Genomic DNA, 16,118 nt, shown 5'->3' on the forward strand with positions numbered 1-16,118 from the left:
CTTGAGAGCCATTGGTCATATGTTTAAACTGGCCACAGGTAACCAAAAGCTGCCTAGCAGTACTGATCAGTTCAAATTCTTGTCTGAATGGATGAGGTGGATTGCTGAGAAATAAACTTCTACATTAAATTTCAGTTGCAGCAGTTAGAATGACTGCTGGTTTCAGAGGTCTTCTCAAACCACCATTACTTACGAGGACACAGTTTCTTTACACTTCAGTTTCCTTATGCATAAAATAAGGATAGCTTCTGTGTGTCCTTCCCCTAGCGTTGTGCAGGTCAGATGAAATGGGAATGAACATATTTGAACCGTAAAGTGGTATGGCCCCCGGAGGTATTGCAATGGTTTTTCAATACTTTTCTTAAAATAGCACCAGTTTCTTTTGGCTCTCTTGCATTTCTGATTAATTCCAGCAGGTTTAATGCAGGCGTATAGAGTACTTTTATTGCTATAATAATTAAACTCAAACTTCAAACTTAAAAAAAAATTTCATTCAATGAGATCAGAAATACCTTACAAACGTTCCAAAGAGGCAAGAATGATTCCCAGTCTCTACAGCAGTAAGAGAGCTATAAGACCCACAGTTTAGATTGGCCTATTAATAAAAATGGCTACAAGTTACAGCACATGAAAATATAAAATCACCGTGTATAGAATGATAAACCTGTCTACCCTAGACTGTTACGTCTCTTGAAATTTCTATTAATTTATCTGTCTTTGTTAGTAGTAAATCCTCGCAATCCTGGCGTGGCTGTTTTTCTCACCCGAGGGCCCCCAGCTCCCTCCAAGGGCCAACACAGTTCTTGCTCAAATTGAGCGCCTTGGTGACTTTTCACTAGTCACCAGCTGTATTGAATTCTGCATGGCCTTCAACTAAGCATCGCAGATATTAGCCTCACTGTTCCCAGGTGTTAACTAAAATAAACATGATAAAACGTCAGCCAGGATGCTGACATGGTTCTAAAGACAAGGTTTGGGAGTATGACGGTCCCCGTTTGGGGGGACTGGTCAAGGCACTTGGCAGGGTGGTTTGCCAGGGGCAGAAAAGAGTCTCCCAGAGCCCAGCACCACCCCAACTCCCCCCGCCCCGCCCCAGTCCCGGGCCCGGCCCGCGTCTGCGCGCGCTTCTCCCGGGCGCCGCCAGGAGGCGCCCGCCGCAGCCGAGGCGCTGCGCGCACCCGCGGAGAGCCGGCCCGGGGGGCGGAGGGAGAGGAGAGGAGGGGCTGGAGGGGGCGCGGCTTGCTCCCCGTCCCTCCCGGGCGCCGGGCCTCCCTCTCCGCCGGGCCCAGGGCTGGCGGCCGGCGGGGGTCGCGGCGGCGGCGGCGGCGCTGACGGGCCGCGGGCACGGGGGCCTGGCTCCGGCTCCGGGTGTTAGGAGACAAGATGGCGGCGGCGCTGTGGAGGCTGGTCTCCTCCTCTTCTCCACTCTCCTCCGCCCCGCCGCTCGCCGCCTCCTCGGTCTCCTCCTCCTTCTCGTTCGCTGCCTCCTCCTCCTCCTCCTGCAGCAGCCCTAGCGACCGCCGGAGCGCCGGCCCGCTCTCCCGGAGCTCCGGAGGGGGATAGACGGGGCAGCTGCGGGCTCCGGCGACCGAGGCCGAGCTGGGGCCGGGGCGGGGACGGCGGCGGCGGCGGCGGCGGCGGCGCCGGGTGGGGATGGGGTCGCAGACGCTGCAGATCCTCCGGCAGGGGGTGTGGGCCGCGCTCAGCGGGGGCTGGTACTACGACCCGCACCAGGCCACCTTCGTGAACGCGCTGCACCTCTACCTGTGGCTCTTTCTGCTCGGCCTGCCCTTCACCCTCTACATGGTGAGTGTGGTGGGGGCGGGGAGGAGGGTGGCCCCTTTCCCGCTTCCCCTGGTCGCTGGCCGGGCAGCGCTGGCGTTCCGCAGTCCGGCGGCTGCTCGCGCCTCCCGGGCTCCGGGCCGGGGTCGCGCCTTCTCCTCGCCCCGGCGCGCGCGCGCGCCCGCCCGCCCGCCGCCCCCTCGGGCCCACTGCCCCGCTGGCTCTAGTGCTCCCCTCCCCCACCCAGCCCCCCCCCTCGGCTCTTTAGGGTGCCCCTACGTCGGTGATGACAGGAGGGACGGAGCAGTAGCAGCAGCCCCTACCTGCGTCCCCGTGCGCCCCACCCTTTTACGGGGAAGTAGTAGCCTCCGGGGCCCCTTCTCAGGGGTCCTGAACCTGTAGCCCCTCCAGCCCGTTGCACCCGGGGAGGAAAGCCCGACTGGGGCTCCCTGCCCTCCGCGTTTTGTGGCAGGCGCCGAGCACTGTGCTCCTAAGGGACGCCGCATTCATCCTTGGCACGCGTGCTTATTTGCGCTCCGTTCCGCGGGCGCCCGGGCACCCCTTGGGCACTCCCTTCACCCGAGGCGGTTCTCTCTCCGCGCCCCACCTCGCCTCGAATCCGCGTGCGGGGCCCTCGGCGCGGGGGAGGAGTGCGTGCCGCTCGGTGGGGAATGTAATTGCGGGGCGGCCGGGCTCTAACTCGCGACCAGGTGGTGTTTGAAAACCTGGCTCCTGACCTTCCTGCCTCCAAAAATCATTGTTTGTGCTGGTTCTTTTCTGTTCAGCTCTGTGGTCAGCGGCTGCTGTGTTTCCAGGCCAGCTTTGGGGAGGAGGGAGCGGGGGAGATACGGGGAATCTGGCTGGCATTTCAGATTTGTTTGGATTGGTTCAAGGCCGTTTACTGATAGGAAAAAGGAAGTGCTGCCTGTTGCTAAATTCAGTACGATCAGCCTCTCCGAACGATCTGGGCTTGTTTTTACGCTGTCTTTCCTCTGAAAGTTGTACGCATGTTTTGTTTTGTTTGTTTGTGTTTTTAAACACATTAGGTTAGGGTGGGGCGTTAGGGTGACTAATGTGGAAGAGAGATGATACTTAAACTTCAGTTAATATTTTTAAGCTTTGGTTAAATTTTTAAAGTAACCGGAAGGGAGGAAAGGATGATAACTTTTTTGTTTTAGGAGCGTTCCTTTTAATGTATTTCTGTTAACTTTGTGGTTCTTTATGGAGCTATAGTAAAGGCGATGGATTAGAAAATCTGGGAGTATGCCTGAGAAGTGCTGTAATGAGTGAGAACACCCGATCCTTTCCTAAGTGAAGCTCCTTTTCACTGATTGGCAGGAAAGTGCCTGCTCGGGGGAAGACGTGCGAAATTTTATATTCCCAAGCAGATTTTAGTTTTACATCAAAATTGTTTTGAAGGGACTTATTGCTGCAGATAAAAAGGACATTTTAAAAAATGCTGATGACTTCTTATTTTATAATTTTTTTTAGGGGACTTGTTCAGTCTTGTCCCATTCTGAAAATTTGTCGTGAAGTGTTATAATTTTCAATTAATTCTGCCCTAGGGGGTTCTATTTGCACTGCTCTACCTTCCAGGAATATGACATCATTAACGAACAGGTTAATTACTTTGGGTATAAGAATCCTCAGGCTGTCACAGAGCTTTCATGGCAGATTTCTCTTACATCCGAGAGAATTGTGAACTTAAAACTGAAACTGGTACTTCAGATGCAAGGATTAGTTGCTGTGTTGCAGTGTAAGGTTTCCATGTGAGCACCTGAGCTGTGTTAGGGGCTAAGTCGCTGTGTAATCAGCAAACATTACTAAAGGAAATTAGCATAAATAGAGAGCAATACATTGAGTTTACTGTTTCATTTTGGGAGTTTATTCAGTTGAATTTAATTCACAAATATTTGAGCGTCCACTATGTCCTGGGCAGTTTGCTAGATTCTGGGAAAACTGCTTCTCTGACTTTCTTGTCTTATTTAATGGTAATTCTGTTCTTCCTCATCTTTTAAAATCTCTCCTTGATTCATCTTTCTTTTCACATCCAGTTCATCAAATTTTGTGAGTTCTGTTTTGAAAACCTAACTAAAATCCAGCTAGTCCTCGTCATCGCCCACCTGGTTCAAGCCACCATTTATGGCTCCTCTGGATAATTGCAGGATTCTAATGAGGTTCACTGCTTCTGTGTTCTCTATTCTTGTTACAGGAGTCTGAGTGATTCTTTGAAACATAAATCAGATCATGGCACTCTTCTTCCCTCAGAGCCTGCCCTCTGTTATACTCCATCACTTTGCCTTCTTAGAATTTTCCCAACAGAACAACTATGTTCCTGCCTCAGGGCTTTTGCACTTGCTCTTCTCCCTCTCTCTCTGGATGACTCCTGAAGATATCTGTGTGACTTTCTCCACCTATTCAGATTTCAGTTATATGTGAGGCTTTCCTTGATAACCAATGTAACATAGCAACCGAGTAGCTCCTACAGTATTTCTAGTCCTCGTTTTCTCCTTTATTTAATAATGTTTATTACTAATTGATATATATTAGTATCTCTTTTTTTAGTGTTATTCATTTTTGAGAGAGAGAGAGAACACGTATGTCAGCAGGGAAGAGGCAGAGAGAGGGAGAGAGAATCCCAAGCAGGCTCCTTGCTGTTAGCACAGAGCCCGACATGGGTCTGGATCTCAACGATGATGAGATTGTGACCTGAGCCGAAATCAAGAGTCGGCCACTTAACCAACTGAGCCACCCAGGTGCCCCTATATTAATATTTCTTTATCTCTTTGGAGTATATGGTCTGAGGAGGGCAGAGACTATTTTGTTCACTGCTTTGTTGTCAGGACCTAGATCAGTGCAAGACACGTAATAACTGCTCAGGTGTTGAATGATTAGAAATGAACAAGACACAGCTTCTGCCTTCAAGGAACTTAAAGTCTAGCTTGGGGATAATGAATAGTTGACAAACATTAGAACTGTTGTGAAAAGGTAAGTACAGAGTGGCCCTGAGTTTCGAGTCAGACGATTGATTCTTGTCTAGGGGGAGTCAGCAAAGAGGATTTGCCAGCATTTGAAGAAACATTACTAGTTGTATAGTATTGAGATAGATGGAAGTATATACTTGAAGCAAAATTCAACATTTCACATAAAAATAAAATCTCTTACGGGGGCGCCTGGGTGGCTCAGTCACTTAAGTGTCCGGCTTTGGCTCTGGTCATGATCTCACGGTCCATGGATTTGAGCCTCGTGTCAGGCTCTGTGCTGACAGCTTGGAGCCTGAAGCCTGCTTCGTATTCTGTATCTCCTTCTCTCTCTGCCCCTTCCCCCATTTATGCTCAGTCTCTCTTTCAAAAATAAATAAACATGAAAAAAAAAAAGATGGAAAAACATAAAATCTCTAACAGTTATAGATTATTATGTGTATGTTCTCCCAATAATAACTATAAATGATAGTGACTTTTAAGTGTATAAGTTCTTTTTTTTATATAAAATTTTTTAATGTTTATTTTTGACAGAGAGAGCGCGCGCATGAGTGGGGGAGGGGCAGAGAGAGAGGGAGGGGCAGAGAGAGAGGGAGATACAGAATCTGAAGCAGGCTCAAGGCCCCAGGTGTCAGCACAGAGCCTGACATGGGGCTTGAACTCACAGACTGCGAGATCATGACCTGAGCTGAAGTCACACGCTCAACCAACTGAGCCACCCAGGCACCCCAAGTGTATAGGTTCTTTATCCCAAACACTGTGTTCTCATTTAACTGATGAGGACACTTGAGTTTAGTCGTGGATGACCTGTTTTGTGACCTTTTGTTTAATCTAGCAATTAAAGGGCTAGATTTATACAGGGCCTTTGTAGCCATTGTATAGGTAGCTTTTTTTTTTTTTTCCTTTAAATTAAAGGCCCAAAGTCTATGAAGAGGTAGTAGGTTAAGTTAGGTAGAGTCTTAGTGCTTTTTGTATAGGAGTAAAACACTTTTGCTACTAGGAGCTTTTGTGGATGCTTTGAAAGGTAAGAGTTTATAGCTTCTGCAATTATGAAACTTTTCAGTAGTGAAAATGAAAAAGTAATTTTTTCCTTCTTACTTTCATTGTCCTTTCTGTTCCTCTTAAGGCACTCACCCCACTTTGTCTTGTTATACATTTGACCCTTGAACAACATGGGAGTTAAGGCCATCAACCCCTACTCCGTGGAAAATCCACGTATATCTTTTGACTCCCCCCAAACTTGCCTGCTAATAGCCTACTGTTGACCCTAAGCCTTATTGGTTATATAAACAGTCAAGTAAGGTATTTTGTATGCTATATGTATTATATACTGTGTTATAAAGTAAGCTAGAGAAAAAATGTTAAGAAAACCATGAGAAAATATTTACAGTACTGCACTGTATTTATCAAGAAAAGTCCACATATTAGTGGACTCATGTACTTCAAACCCTTGTTCAAGGGTCAACTGTAATCATTTTTGCACATGACATGTGACAGATGGTGAATGTTATAGTCATGAGCTTTGTGGCATTTTTGTGTGGTGGAAAGCAGATTGGAATTGGTGTTATCTTGATTTGTGAATTTTGGCTCTTCTTGATTGTGTGTCCTTTGGGAGAGACCCTACCTTTCTGGACCTTGATTTACTCGTGAGCCATTTCTTGTGTATTTTGTAAGGAAATATTTAGGAAATGAAATTATTCACTTTCAGAGTGGCCTTCAGTAAATGTCATTTGAAAGAATGGCTAATTAGAACAGTGTTTCCTCTATAATGTTGTGTGTCTGGAGGAGATGAGATAACTCTCGATTAGTCAAACCATTATTGCTCGACATATTGTTTTCTTCTGCAAAGAGTTATATCCCTAGGTGATGAACTATAACATTAGACTATTTACACAGGTGCTTCTCAGACTCCAGTTGACACCAGAATCACTTGACCGTGTTAAAAATGTGCATGTACTCGTCATTCTGATGCACAAGATCTGGAGTGTGGCCCATTTGTTTGTATTTTATGGACACCCAGGTCAGTTTAAAGAACTCGATCAATATGCCCCTAAGTCCCATCCCCTGACCTAAATCCAGCTGCCTAACTCATCATATCCTTTTGGCTGTCTTACAGGCATCTCGAAGGTATCCTGTCTAAATTGTTCTTGATTCCCTGCTAAACCTTCCCCTCACCGTCAGGACCAGACTTGTTTTCTTACTCTGTCAGCCTTGTTAATAGCACCATCGTGTGTGCAGTTGTTCATACGGTCTCCCTCCCCCTTGCCTTGTGAGCCAGTCTTACCGATTCTCTTGTCAGAATATCTCAGGCCTTCCTTTCCACTTCCTAGTTCCCCTGGTGTTTTGTTTTGTTTCCTTTTTTTTTTTTTTTTTTTTTTTGTCTGTACTACTTTAGCTTCCATTCTTTCTTTTACAACTCCTTCTCTACCAAGGAAAAGACTCTGTGTCATTCTCCCTTTCTAATATTCTTCACTGATTTTCTTTTACACTTAGAATAAACTCCGGCATTCTTACTAAGCCCTCCCTGAAACCAGTTCCACCTTTGTCTGCAGTTTGTGCCGTAGTCACACTGGCCTTTCTGTTACTTCAACCTACTGAGCTCATTCCTCATTCTGGGCCTTTGCACATGCTATGACTCCTGAAGGGATACTCTTCTCTCCTGCTCTTTACAACAAAGCCTGCTGTTGCTTGGTCATCAGGACTTGGGCTTTAATATCATCTCCTCACAGAGGTCTGACCTGCTAACCATAAGCAGGTTCTCTCTCTTTTGAACATCATTCCCTCCTGTAACTTTTTTTCACAGTTCTGTCCATAAACACATATATTTGTCTTTGTTTACTTATTTGCTATCTCTCATTCCCCTCCGTCCCTACCTTGTAAGCTGGGGTCACGTGACTTATTTGTCATTGTACATCCCGTGTCAGTTCTCATGTTTGGCTTATATTAAGCTTTGAATAAATATTTGTTGAAGGAATCTTTTATAATATATGTGAACCTTCTTTAGACTTATCAGCATAACTGGTAGAGAATTTGGAGGGATGGGAAATTACTGTGGTAGGTTGTATTATATATATGGTGGAGTTACAGCGTACGTGGGGGTTAGGTTCAGTGTCTGTGTGCGTGACAAAAATAAGATATAGAATTATTGAAAAACTAAATGCAGAATGACTGTTGAAAAACCCTTACCTTAAATCATTCAAAGTGTAGCATATATAGTTTTTTTGTATGTGCAACTTCACAAATATATATACGCATGATATATAGTAACGTATACTGTAAAATCAATAGATTATATTCAGAAACTAAAATATTCATAACAAATTTATGAAGGTTTTAATTTTTTTCTTCCAGGTGATTTTATTGTATCTTCTATAGCTGATGTTTATCATCTACAGAATAAGTCCTTTATTAGTAAGGATTTCTCTGAGGGCTTCATGTCATTTTCTTTAGCAAAGATTTAAAAATATTTTAGGGGCGCCTGGGTGGCTCAGTCAGTTGAGTGTTGGACTTTGGCTCAGGTCATAATCTCACAGTTCATGGGTTTGAGCCCCACTCAGGTTTTGCACTGACAGTAGGGAGCCTGCTTCAGATTCTTTGTTTCCCTCTCCCTCTGCCCCTCCCCCTCCCCCCTCCCCCATTTGAGGGCACATGCTCTCCTTTCTCTCTCAAAAATAAACGTTAAAAAAAATATTTTAGGGGCGCCTGGGTGGCTCAGTCGGTTAAGCGGCGGACTTCGGCTCAGGTCACGATCTCGCAGTCCGTGAGTTCGAGCCCCGCGTCAGGCTCTGTGCTGACAGCTCAGAGCCTGGAGCCTGTTTCAGATTCTGTCTCCCTCTCTCTGACCCTCCCCTGTTCATGCTCTGCCTCTCTCTGTCTCAAAAATAAATAAACATTAAAATAAAAAATTAAAAAAAAATTTTAAAGATCAATGTAAACAAGATTTTGTTATGATGACTGAAACTGAAATTGTCATAGTTTATAATTTATATTTCCTAAAATGTTTAATTAGGAAAGTTATTGTATTATAAGTTAACAATTAAACATTATTATAAGTTAGCAATTAAACATTATTTATTATTTTCTGTGTCCTTTAGGAAAAGTTTGATGAATAGTTGGTGGTCTGTTTCGACCTATATCCTGTGTGTTTTCATACCAGTATTTTCAATAGTTAGTATCAAGGTTCATGTAATTGTTTCCATAATTAGTTATGACATAGATATAGCTCTTATCTCTTTATTATGTCATTGTCCACAGATGGTTTACAAATGAAGTTCCCAAAAAGCATCCATATTTGTCAACGTGCAGAAATGCTTGTGACTTTATAGAAATGGCAATTGATTGCTAAAATGTTTTAGTGTCTTTTGTTAAAGATGGGATGTTTTCTGCCATTTGAGAAATTACTCCAAGCTGTAAAATCATTTGGTAATTGAAAAACTAGGAAGGTTTCTTCTATTTCTTTTCCTGCTTTCAAATGCATACATTTAACTAGGTAGTTTGCCTTTGCTAGCTGACTTTATTGAAAGTTAAATTTTTCCAACATTTTTTTTAATGAGAATAAAAAAGTTGGAAGAATTATACCCACCACCTGGTTTCTATAACTTTTTTAATTATATGTCTATGTATCCCTCTAGCTATTAAGACCTTGGTTTTGTTTTATTTTTTTTTATTTTAGAGAACACAAGTGGGAGAGAGGGGCAGAAGGAGAGAGAGAGAGAGAATTATTAACCTTTTTTTTTTTTTTTTTAAGGGGGATGCTTGTGAAGTAACTTGCAGACATCAGTATAGATCACCCTGAAACATTTCTGCACGCGTACCATCTGCTAGAGTTATGATAGGCACAGATCCTAAGCGAACCGTTGGATGAGTTTGAATGTTGATAAATGCACACACCTGTGTAGTGCAACACCATCGTGTTGTTGAACATTAATGTCACTCCAGGAACTTCCTGCTTGCCCTTCCCAGTCAACCCTCTCACCCTTATTCTCATTTTTTCCCATGGTAGAGTAGTTTATCTAATTCTAGAACTTCATTTTAATGAAGTCATGTAGCATATTCTTTGTGTAAGTCTTTCTCACTCAGCATAATGTTTTTGAGATTTATCCATATTGTATATATCAGTAACTTGTTCGTTCTCTCTTTTTTTTTTTTTTAAGTTTATTATTTTTGAGAGAGAGAGAGGGAGGGAGAGAGAGAATTCTAAGCAGGCTCTGCACTGACACAGCGCAGAGCCTGACAAGGGGCTTGAACACACGAACCATGAAATCATGACCTGGGCAGAGGAGATCAAGAGTAGGACCCTTAACTGACTAAGCCACCCAGGTGCCCCATTAACTTGTTCCTTTTTATTGATGAGCAGTATTCCTTTGTATGAATATATTAAAGTTTGTTCATCTTTATCTAGTCTCCTGTAGATAAGGACCTCTTTTGGCTTTATGTAAAAGGTATCACTCCAACGTGAGGGTAATTTTTATCGGGACTCAGAAGAAATTGGAAAACTTCATTAAATATCAAAAACGTTTTCTCTCCCCAAATAAGAACATGTTTTAATTTAAAATACATTAATGATAATTGCATACCTTATTCTCTTAGTTCAGTTTTTGTAGTCTTGTATTTGCTTAGTATTTAGATTTTCTCTGAATTCAATAGAATCTTTATGTATATAGATGTTTTTGCTAAATTCAAAATTATATATAAGTAAAAAGAAGAAAGTAAAAACCTCTTGTAATCCCATTCACCCAGTCAGTTGAACATTTTAGTAACCAGAGTGTATTTGGAGCTTATAAATATGTATTATGCTTTCTTAAAAAAATGGGCTCATAAAATTTGTACTGTTGTGAAGCCTTCTATTTTTGTTTGACTGTAAATTGTGAATGTTTCCATGTAAGGAAAGAAAAGTAACAGTTTTAATAGCTGTGTAGTAGGTCCTAGTATAGATGTGTTACGGTGTATCTAATCGTTTTCCTGCTATTTTACAGGTTGTATTTTTTAGCTATTTAGAAAACACTAGGGTGAATATTCTCGCAGTTAAATCTTTGTGCTAGTCTTTTGTATAAATCCCTAGAAGTAGACTTGGTGAATCAAGGGATATGCATATCTGTGTTTGATAATTGTTCAGTTTATGAGTGAATCCTTATATTGAGAGAGAGCATGAATGAAAGAATGATGGATAATAACGCAGGGTTCCTGAGAAGGCAAGATAACTGTGTGGTCTAAAGAGCACAGGCAGTAAGAGATCATCCTCAGAAAGGAGGGATGTGGGGAGAAGAAGTGATGAACAGTTGGTGGTCAAAGCTGAGGGAGATCTGTTTTTATTTTGATGATAATCTTGAAGTGTGGAGTGTTTTCTGTTGGGAGTGAGGGGAGAGGTCAGGAGGGCATTCAAGGTTTAAGGAGGATTTCCAGAAGGTGAGATGCTGTCCTAAGTTTTAGAGGGTGGGGGAGTGAACTGATGAGCAAGGGGTGGTAGGGTTGCCAGGCAACTTTGAGGATGCCTTTGAAGTTGAGGAACATGAGTTCAGAGTGTTGTAGAGGAATGTTCAGGAGAGAAATTTGGGGTAAAATTTATTTAGAAGTTACCACCTTTGCATAGCTGTCACCTACAGTGGCTAACTCCAAGCCACAAGTAGACAAGATCTGGAGAGAAAGTATAATTCATTAAAAGGAAGGTGGTTCGGACAGAACTCCAAGGCCTAACAGCAGTTAAAATCAGTGAAGGAGACAAGAAGGCAAGAGGGAAATGGAAGAGAGGAACCTGTTACGCAAGCCAAAGAAAGAGAGTGTTTTGAAAAAGGAGAAAATGGTCAAAAATGACAAATTGCCCTCTTAAAAGGATGTACTAATTTTTCATCACCAGTGTTGAGAGTACCTCCCACCTCCGCTCAGCACTTTCCCAAACAGTGTTACTGTTGTAAATTTCTTATTCAGTGGAATGTCATATAAAACCATTTCAGTAATACTCTGTTTTGATTATTGCTACAGTTTCCCTTGAAGTACTTTTTAATTCAAACTTGGTACAAATTAAGGATGCTTACTGCACTAACATATATCACATAACATCTTTTATCTGATTTTTTTCTGTACTCTCACTTTCATAGCAGGCAGCTGATAAATAAGCAGAAATGCTTCCTTGAGAAGAGATCGGTTGCTTTTTTCTGTTATTTGAGTTACATCAAATGGTTTTCCTGTGTCTCTGCATAACTGGGGAGTTCAGAGAGTTACTGTGTAGGTGGGCTATGACGCCCCGAGATACCCTGGAACAGTAACAAGAATCGCATTGAGTAATGGAATGGGAAAGGGCAGATTACAACAAATATTTTCCTACTGCTCTTCGTTAATATAGAGGTGCATTTTGCTAAATCACAGTAAAATTAGTAGTTACTGATTCTGGTTCCTCTGCTTGTTTCCTGAAAAAGTTGGTGAAATGCTTTCTTTGGTAGGATTGTAAAACAGGTCAGACTTTTCTTATCTTCCTTTATCGCTAGAACCCGAGGGGTTGTATCTTTTTTAACTTACACTGTTGGTGCTAGCTAGTCTCCGTTGCTTTGTGTTATGATAAGAAAGAAAAAACCTAGGGAAAAGCAAGCCATTTCCGTTTGAGGTTTTTAGGGGCAAAAAAAAGTTCTATTCCATAGAGCTTTGTACAAACCAAATAGAACCCTGAGTGCCAACTGCGCTGAGAATAGGCAGGAAGCTTAGTCACAGATTTGAGAAGCTTGAATTATGTATCTGGGTGTTTTCCTTTTCCTACCCCTCCTCGCCCCCTGTGTGTTGTCTAGACATAAACTAAACAGATTTAACCACTAAAGTTATCTTTAAAACTTTATATTTTGAAATAATTTTAGATTTACAGAAAAGTTACAAAAATAGCATAGAGTTTTTGTATACCCTTTGCCCAGCTCCCTCTAATATAAAATCTTACATAACCATGGTGCATTTATTAAAACAAAGAAAGTAACAATACAGTGCTATTAACAAACTCTAGAATTTATTTGGATTTCACTGGTTTTTCCACTAATGTTCCTATTCTGTTTCAGGATCCAATCCAGGATACTTAATTGCATTTAGTATCATCATCTTTAATATGGGTTTTTTACTGCTTTCCCTTACCATGCTGGGAGTCTATTTTTTAAGGAATTTTACAATTCATAACAACTTATCAAATTGTATAAGAACAATTAGTAGAAGATTTTATGTCTGGGATCGATACATTTGAAATGGACAAAAGAGGAGTGTATCCTAAATGATTTTTGAATCTTGCATTGACCATTAACCTGTGTTAGGCTATTTTAAAGTTAAGATGTTTCAAATATGAAAAATTAAATGAAATAATCCTAAAGACGATAAAGACTTCAGATATCATTCATGCAGAATGGATGACGGTCCATTCCTATATAATGCTGTTTTTCCTAATTTATAAATTAGAGCCCATGAGATCAATTCATACCCAGGTTACAAGGTATAAATATGACTAATTCCTTATGTGTCATACAGTGTTCAGGAATTGGAAGGAGGATGCAAATATTTCCTGGAAGGCTTTATGCAAAGGATAATTCTTTATTCAAAACGTTTACAGTATGCTGGGCACTGTGGTAGGTTTTATGGTGGGGGACCTTTATAAGTTTGGTTATTTGAGTTGGAACAGTGTTTCTCATAATCTTCCCAGCAGGCAAATAAATTTTTGTTTGGGGGGAAAAACTGTTCTTTAAAAGAAAATATGTTCTTAAATGTAGTGATTTGTTCAGCTACCAAGTACTTTATTATAACATATCCAACATATTAAGTCTTTCTCAGTGAATTATTATTTAAAAATTTTTTTAAATATTTATTTATTTTTGAGAGGTGGGGAGGGGCAGAGAGAGAGAGAGAGGGAGACACAGAATCCAAAGCAGGCTCCAGGCTCTGAGCTGTCAGCACAGAGCCTGATGTGGGGCTTGCACTCATGAACCATGAAAACATGACCTAGGCCCGAAGTTGGAAGCTTAACTGACTGAGCTACCCAGGTGCCCCAGTGAATTACATTTTTAACTTCTCACAGTATCATTTATGCATATTACTGTCTCTCAATAAGTATCTGGAATTGTTAAACGAAAGGATATAAAAAGAAATAAAAACCCAAATGGGGTGCCTGGGTGACTCAGTTGGTTAAGCGTCTGACTCTTGGTTTCAGCTCAGGTCATGATCTCATGGTTCCTGAGTTCAAGCCCTGCATAGGGTTCCATGCTGGAAACCTGCTTGGGATTTTCTCTCTCCCTCTCTCTCTGTGCCCCGCCCCCCCCCCCCCCCCCCCCGCCCCACTCATGCTCTCTCTCTGAAAATAAATAAACTTAAAAAAAAAAAAAAGCAGATAAACCAGTTATCATTTGTACTGTTTCATTTATGCCACACCATACATCGCAGATGAAGCCCTGCACATCATTTCCACAATCATCACAGACCTTTAAGACAGAACGCTAGTGAACTTTGCAAGGGAGTAAAGAGAGCTTTTGGGTGCATTTTAGTAAGGAAATCCCCAACTTAAAGATTTTTAAAAAGTGAGAATAAATTTAGCTGATCTCAAAATATTATGCTGTATTATCAAAAAGTCTTACTTTTTTCCAGTCCCTGTGCCACAGGAATATTAAAAGATGCAGTATTGTGCTATGGAAGAATAAGCGTAATTTTTTAATATGAAGGATTTTCGCATGAACAAGGAAGTTGGAAGAATAATACATGATCTCTGCTTAGATTCGAAGATAATGAACCTTTCAAAAGATCATATTTGCTTCAGCTATGTACTAATGTAAGATATATATCTGCACATACACACATCGATATACACATTCTGTCTTGCACATACACGCACACATGATACATCATGACACCTCACCTCTAAGTGCTTCAGGCTTCACCTTCATAATTGTAACACCTTTATCATGTTGAATATGATTAATAATTCTCTTATATCTCACGCCTAGTTTATATTTAAATTTCCCTAGTTATCCCCAAAATATCATTTATAGCTAGTTTTTCCAAGCCAGGGCTCCAGTTAGGGTTTAATCATTTCTCCATCCAATTGACTTTTTAAAAAGTCTAGGCTAATTATAGAATGTCTACGTTATGGATTTGTCTAATTGTGGTGTCATGTTTTTTTTTCCTGTCTAGTCTCTGTAGTTTCTGTAAAGTACATATTTTTTAATGTTTGTTTACTTTTGAGAGAGTGCGAACGGGGGAGGGGCAGAGAGAGAGGGCCATACAGAGGATCTGAAGCAGGCTCCCCACTGACAGCACAAAGCCTGATGTGAGTCTCGAACTCACAAACCGTGAGGTCATGACTTGAGCTGAAGTCGGACGCTCAACAGACTGAGTGACCCAGGGTGCCCCTGTAGTTCCTGTAAATTTAAACTTTATTTTATTGTCCCAAGTTAGAGTTTCTAGAATTTACATATTTCAGCATGATATTTAACATGAGTAGTGTTGTATTGCAAATTTCCCTTTCATTGTTCCTTTGCCTTTGATTTGGGAATCTTTCATATTTACTGACAGATTTTACTGCCATAATTTTTGTTCATATCATTATGCAGTGTCATTGTTACTCAGGCTTTCATTATGTGTCTTTTGGCTTTCTTCCTTATTAAAGACATATCTGTGTGTCTTTAAGGAGTAAGGAAAAGAAGGAAATAAGGAAAGTCAAAGCAATTGTAAAATCACAGAATGCACCACATAGTTCTTCCCACTATTTTGGCATTTGGCTTTCAACTAATTATAACTTTATGTATTTTTGCTTACTAATAGGTTGAGGAGAATTAGAATTATCCATTATCAAGCTGTGTCCCCAATACTCTGTTCATTCTGAGTCACCGCTCATCTCTTCTCCTTCTCCTGGAGCAAAATGCGTATCACAGCATGGGCTAGAGTGAGGCCAACATATCTCTGCCTTTTATTTAATTTTTTATAGGAAGTTATTGAGCAGCTTTGGGAGATTATTGGAAAGTCTTTTTATGTTTCTTAGTGGTATCCGTCTTGATGCTCCACTCGAGAATTGCTGGCCTGGAGCACAGGACACAGGCTTGGGGCAGAGCTGTCACTGCCTTTCTGCAACCCTAAACCCACCGTCTAATAATTGGGAATTAACTTGCTTGATTGAGGTCCTGTTTTGCGTCATATGAATAAATCGGTACCCGGGGGGAGATTCTGGACATGTGTATTTTGAAAAGCAACTTCCCCTAAATGTACCAACAGAAAAGCCCATAGGTGATTCTGTTAGACACCTCAGGCTAACAGACGCTAGCTCGGGAGGTATTAGTCTCTGATTTGTGAATGTCTGAAAATACCTTATTGTTTCCTGACGAGGTTGTTGGTTTAGGTCATCTGCATTTT

General features: G+C 41.7%; 1 protein-coding gene across 7 annotated transcripts in view; it reads left to right on the forward strand.

Annotated features, from left to right (window-relative positions):
- The first annotated feature begins 1,442 nt into the window (after window positions 1-1,442).
- PCNX1 (pecanex 1) overlaps window positions 1,443-16,118 on the forward strand; it is a 163,960-nt gene continuing 149,284 nt past the window's right edge. For all 7 annotated transcript variants that reach the window (XM_078448070.2, XM_078448074.2, XM_078448072.2 and 4 more), the window contains exon 1: window positions 1,443-1,806. In XM_078448070.2, coding sequence (XP_078304196.2) covers window positions 1,654-1,806 — 153 coding nt within the window. In that variant the 5' untranslated portion in view covers window positions 1,443-1,653. The remainder of the gene's footprint in view (window positions 1,807-16,118) is intronic.

Source organism: Panthera onca, chromosome B3 (assembly GCF_046562875.1).
Source record: "Panthera onca isolate mPanOnc1 chromosome B3, mPanOnc1 haplotype 2, whole genome shotgun sequence".
In the NCBI taxonomy this organism is placed as follows: Eukaryota; Metazoa; Chordata; class Mammalia; order Carnivora; family Felidae; genus Panthera; species Panthera onca.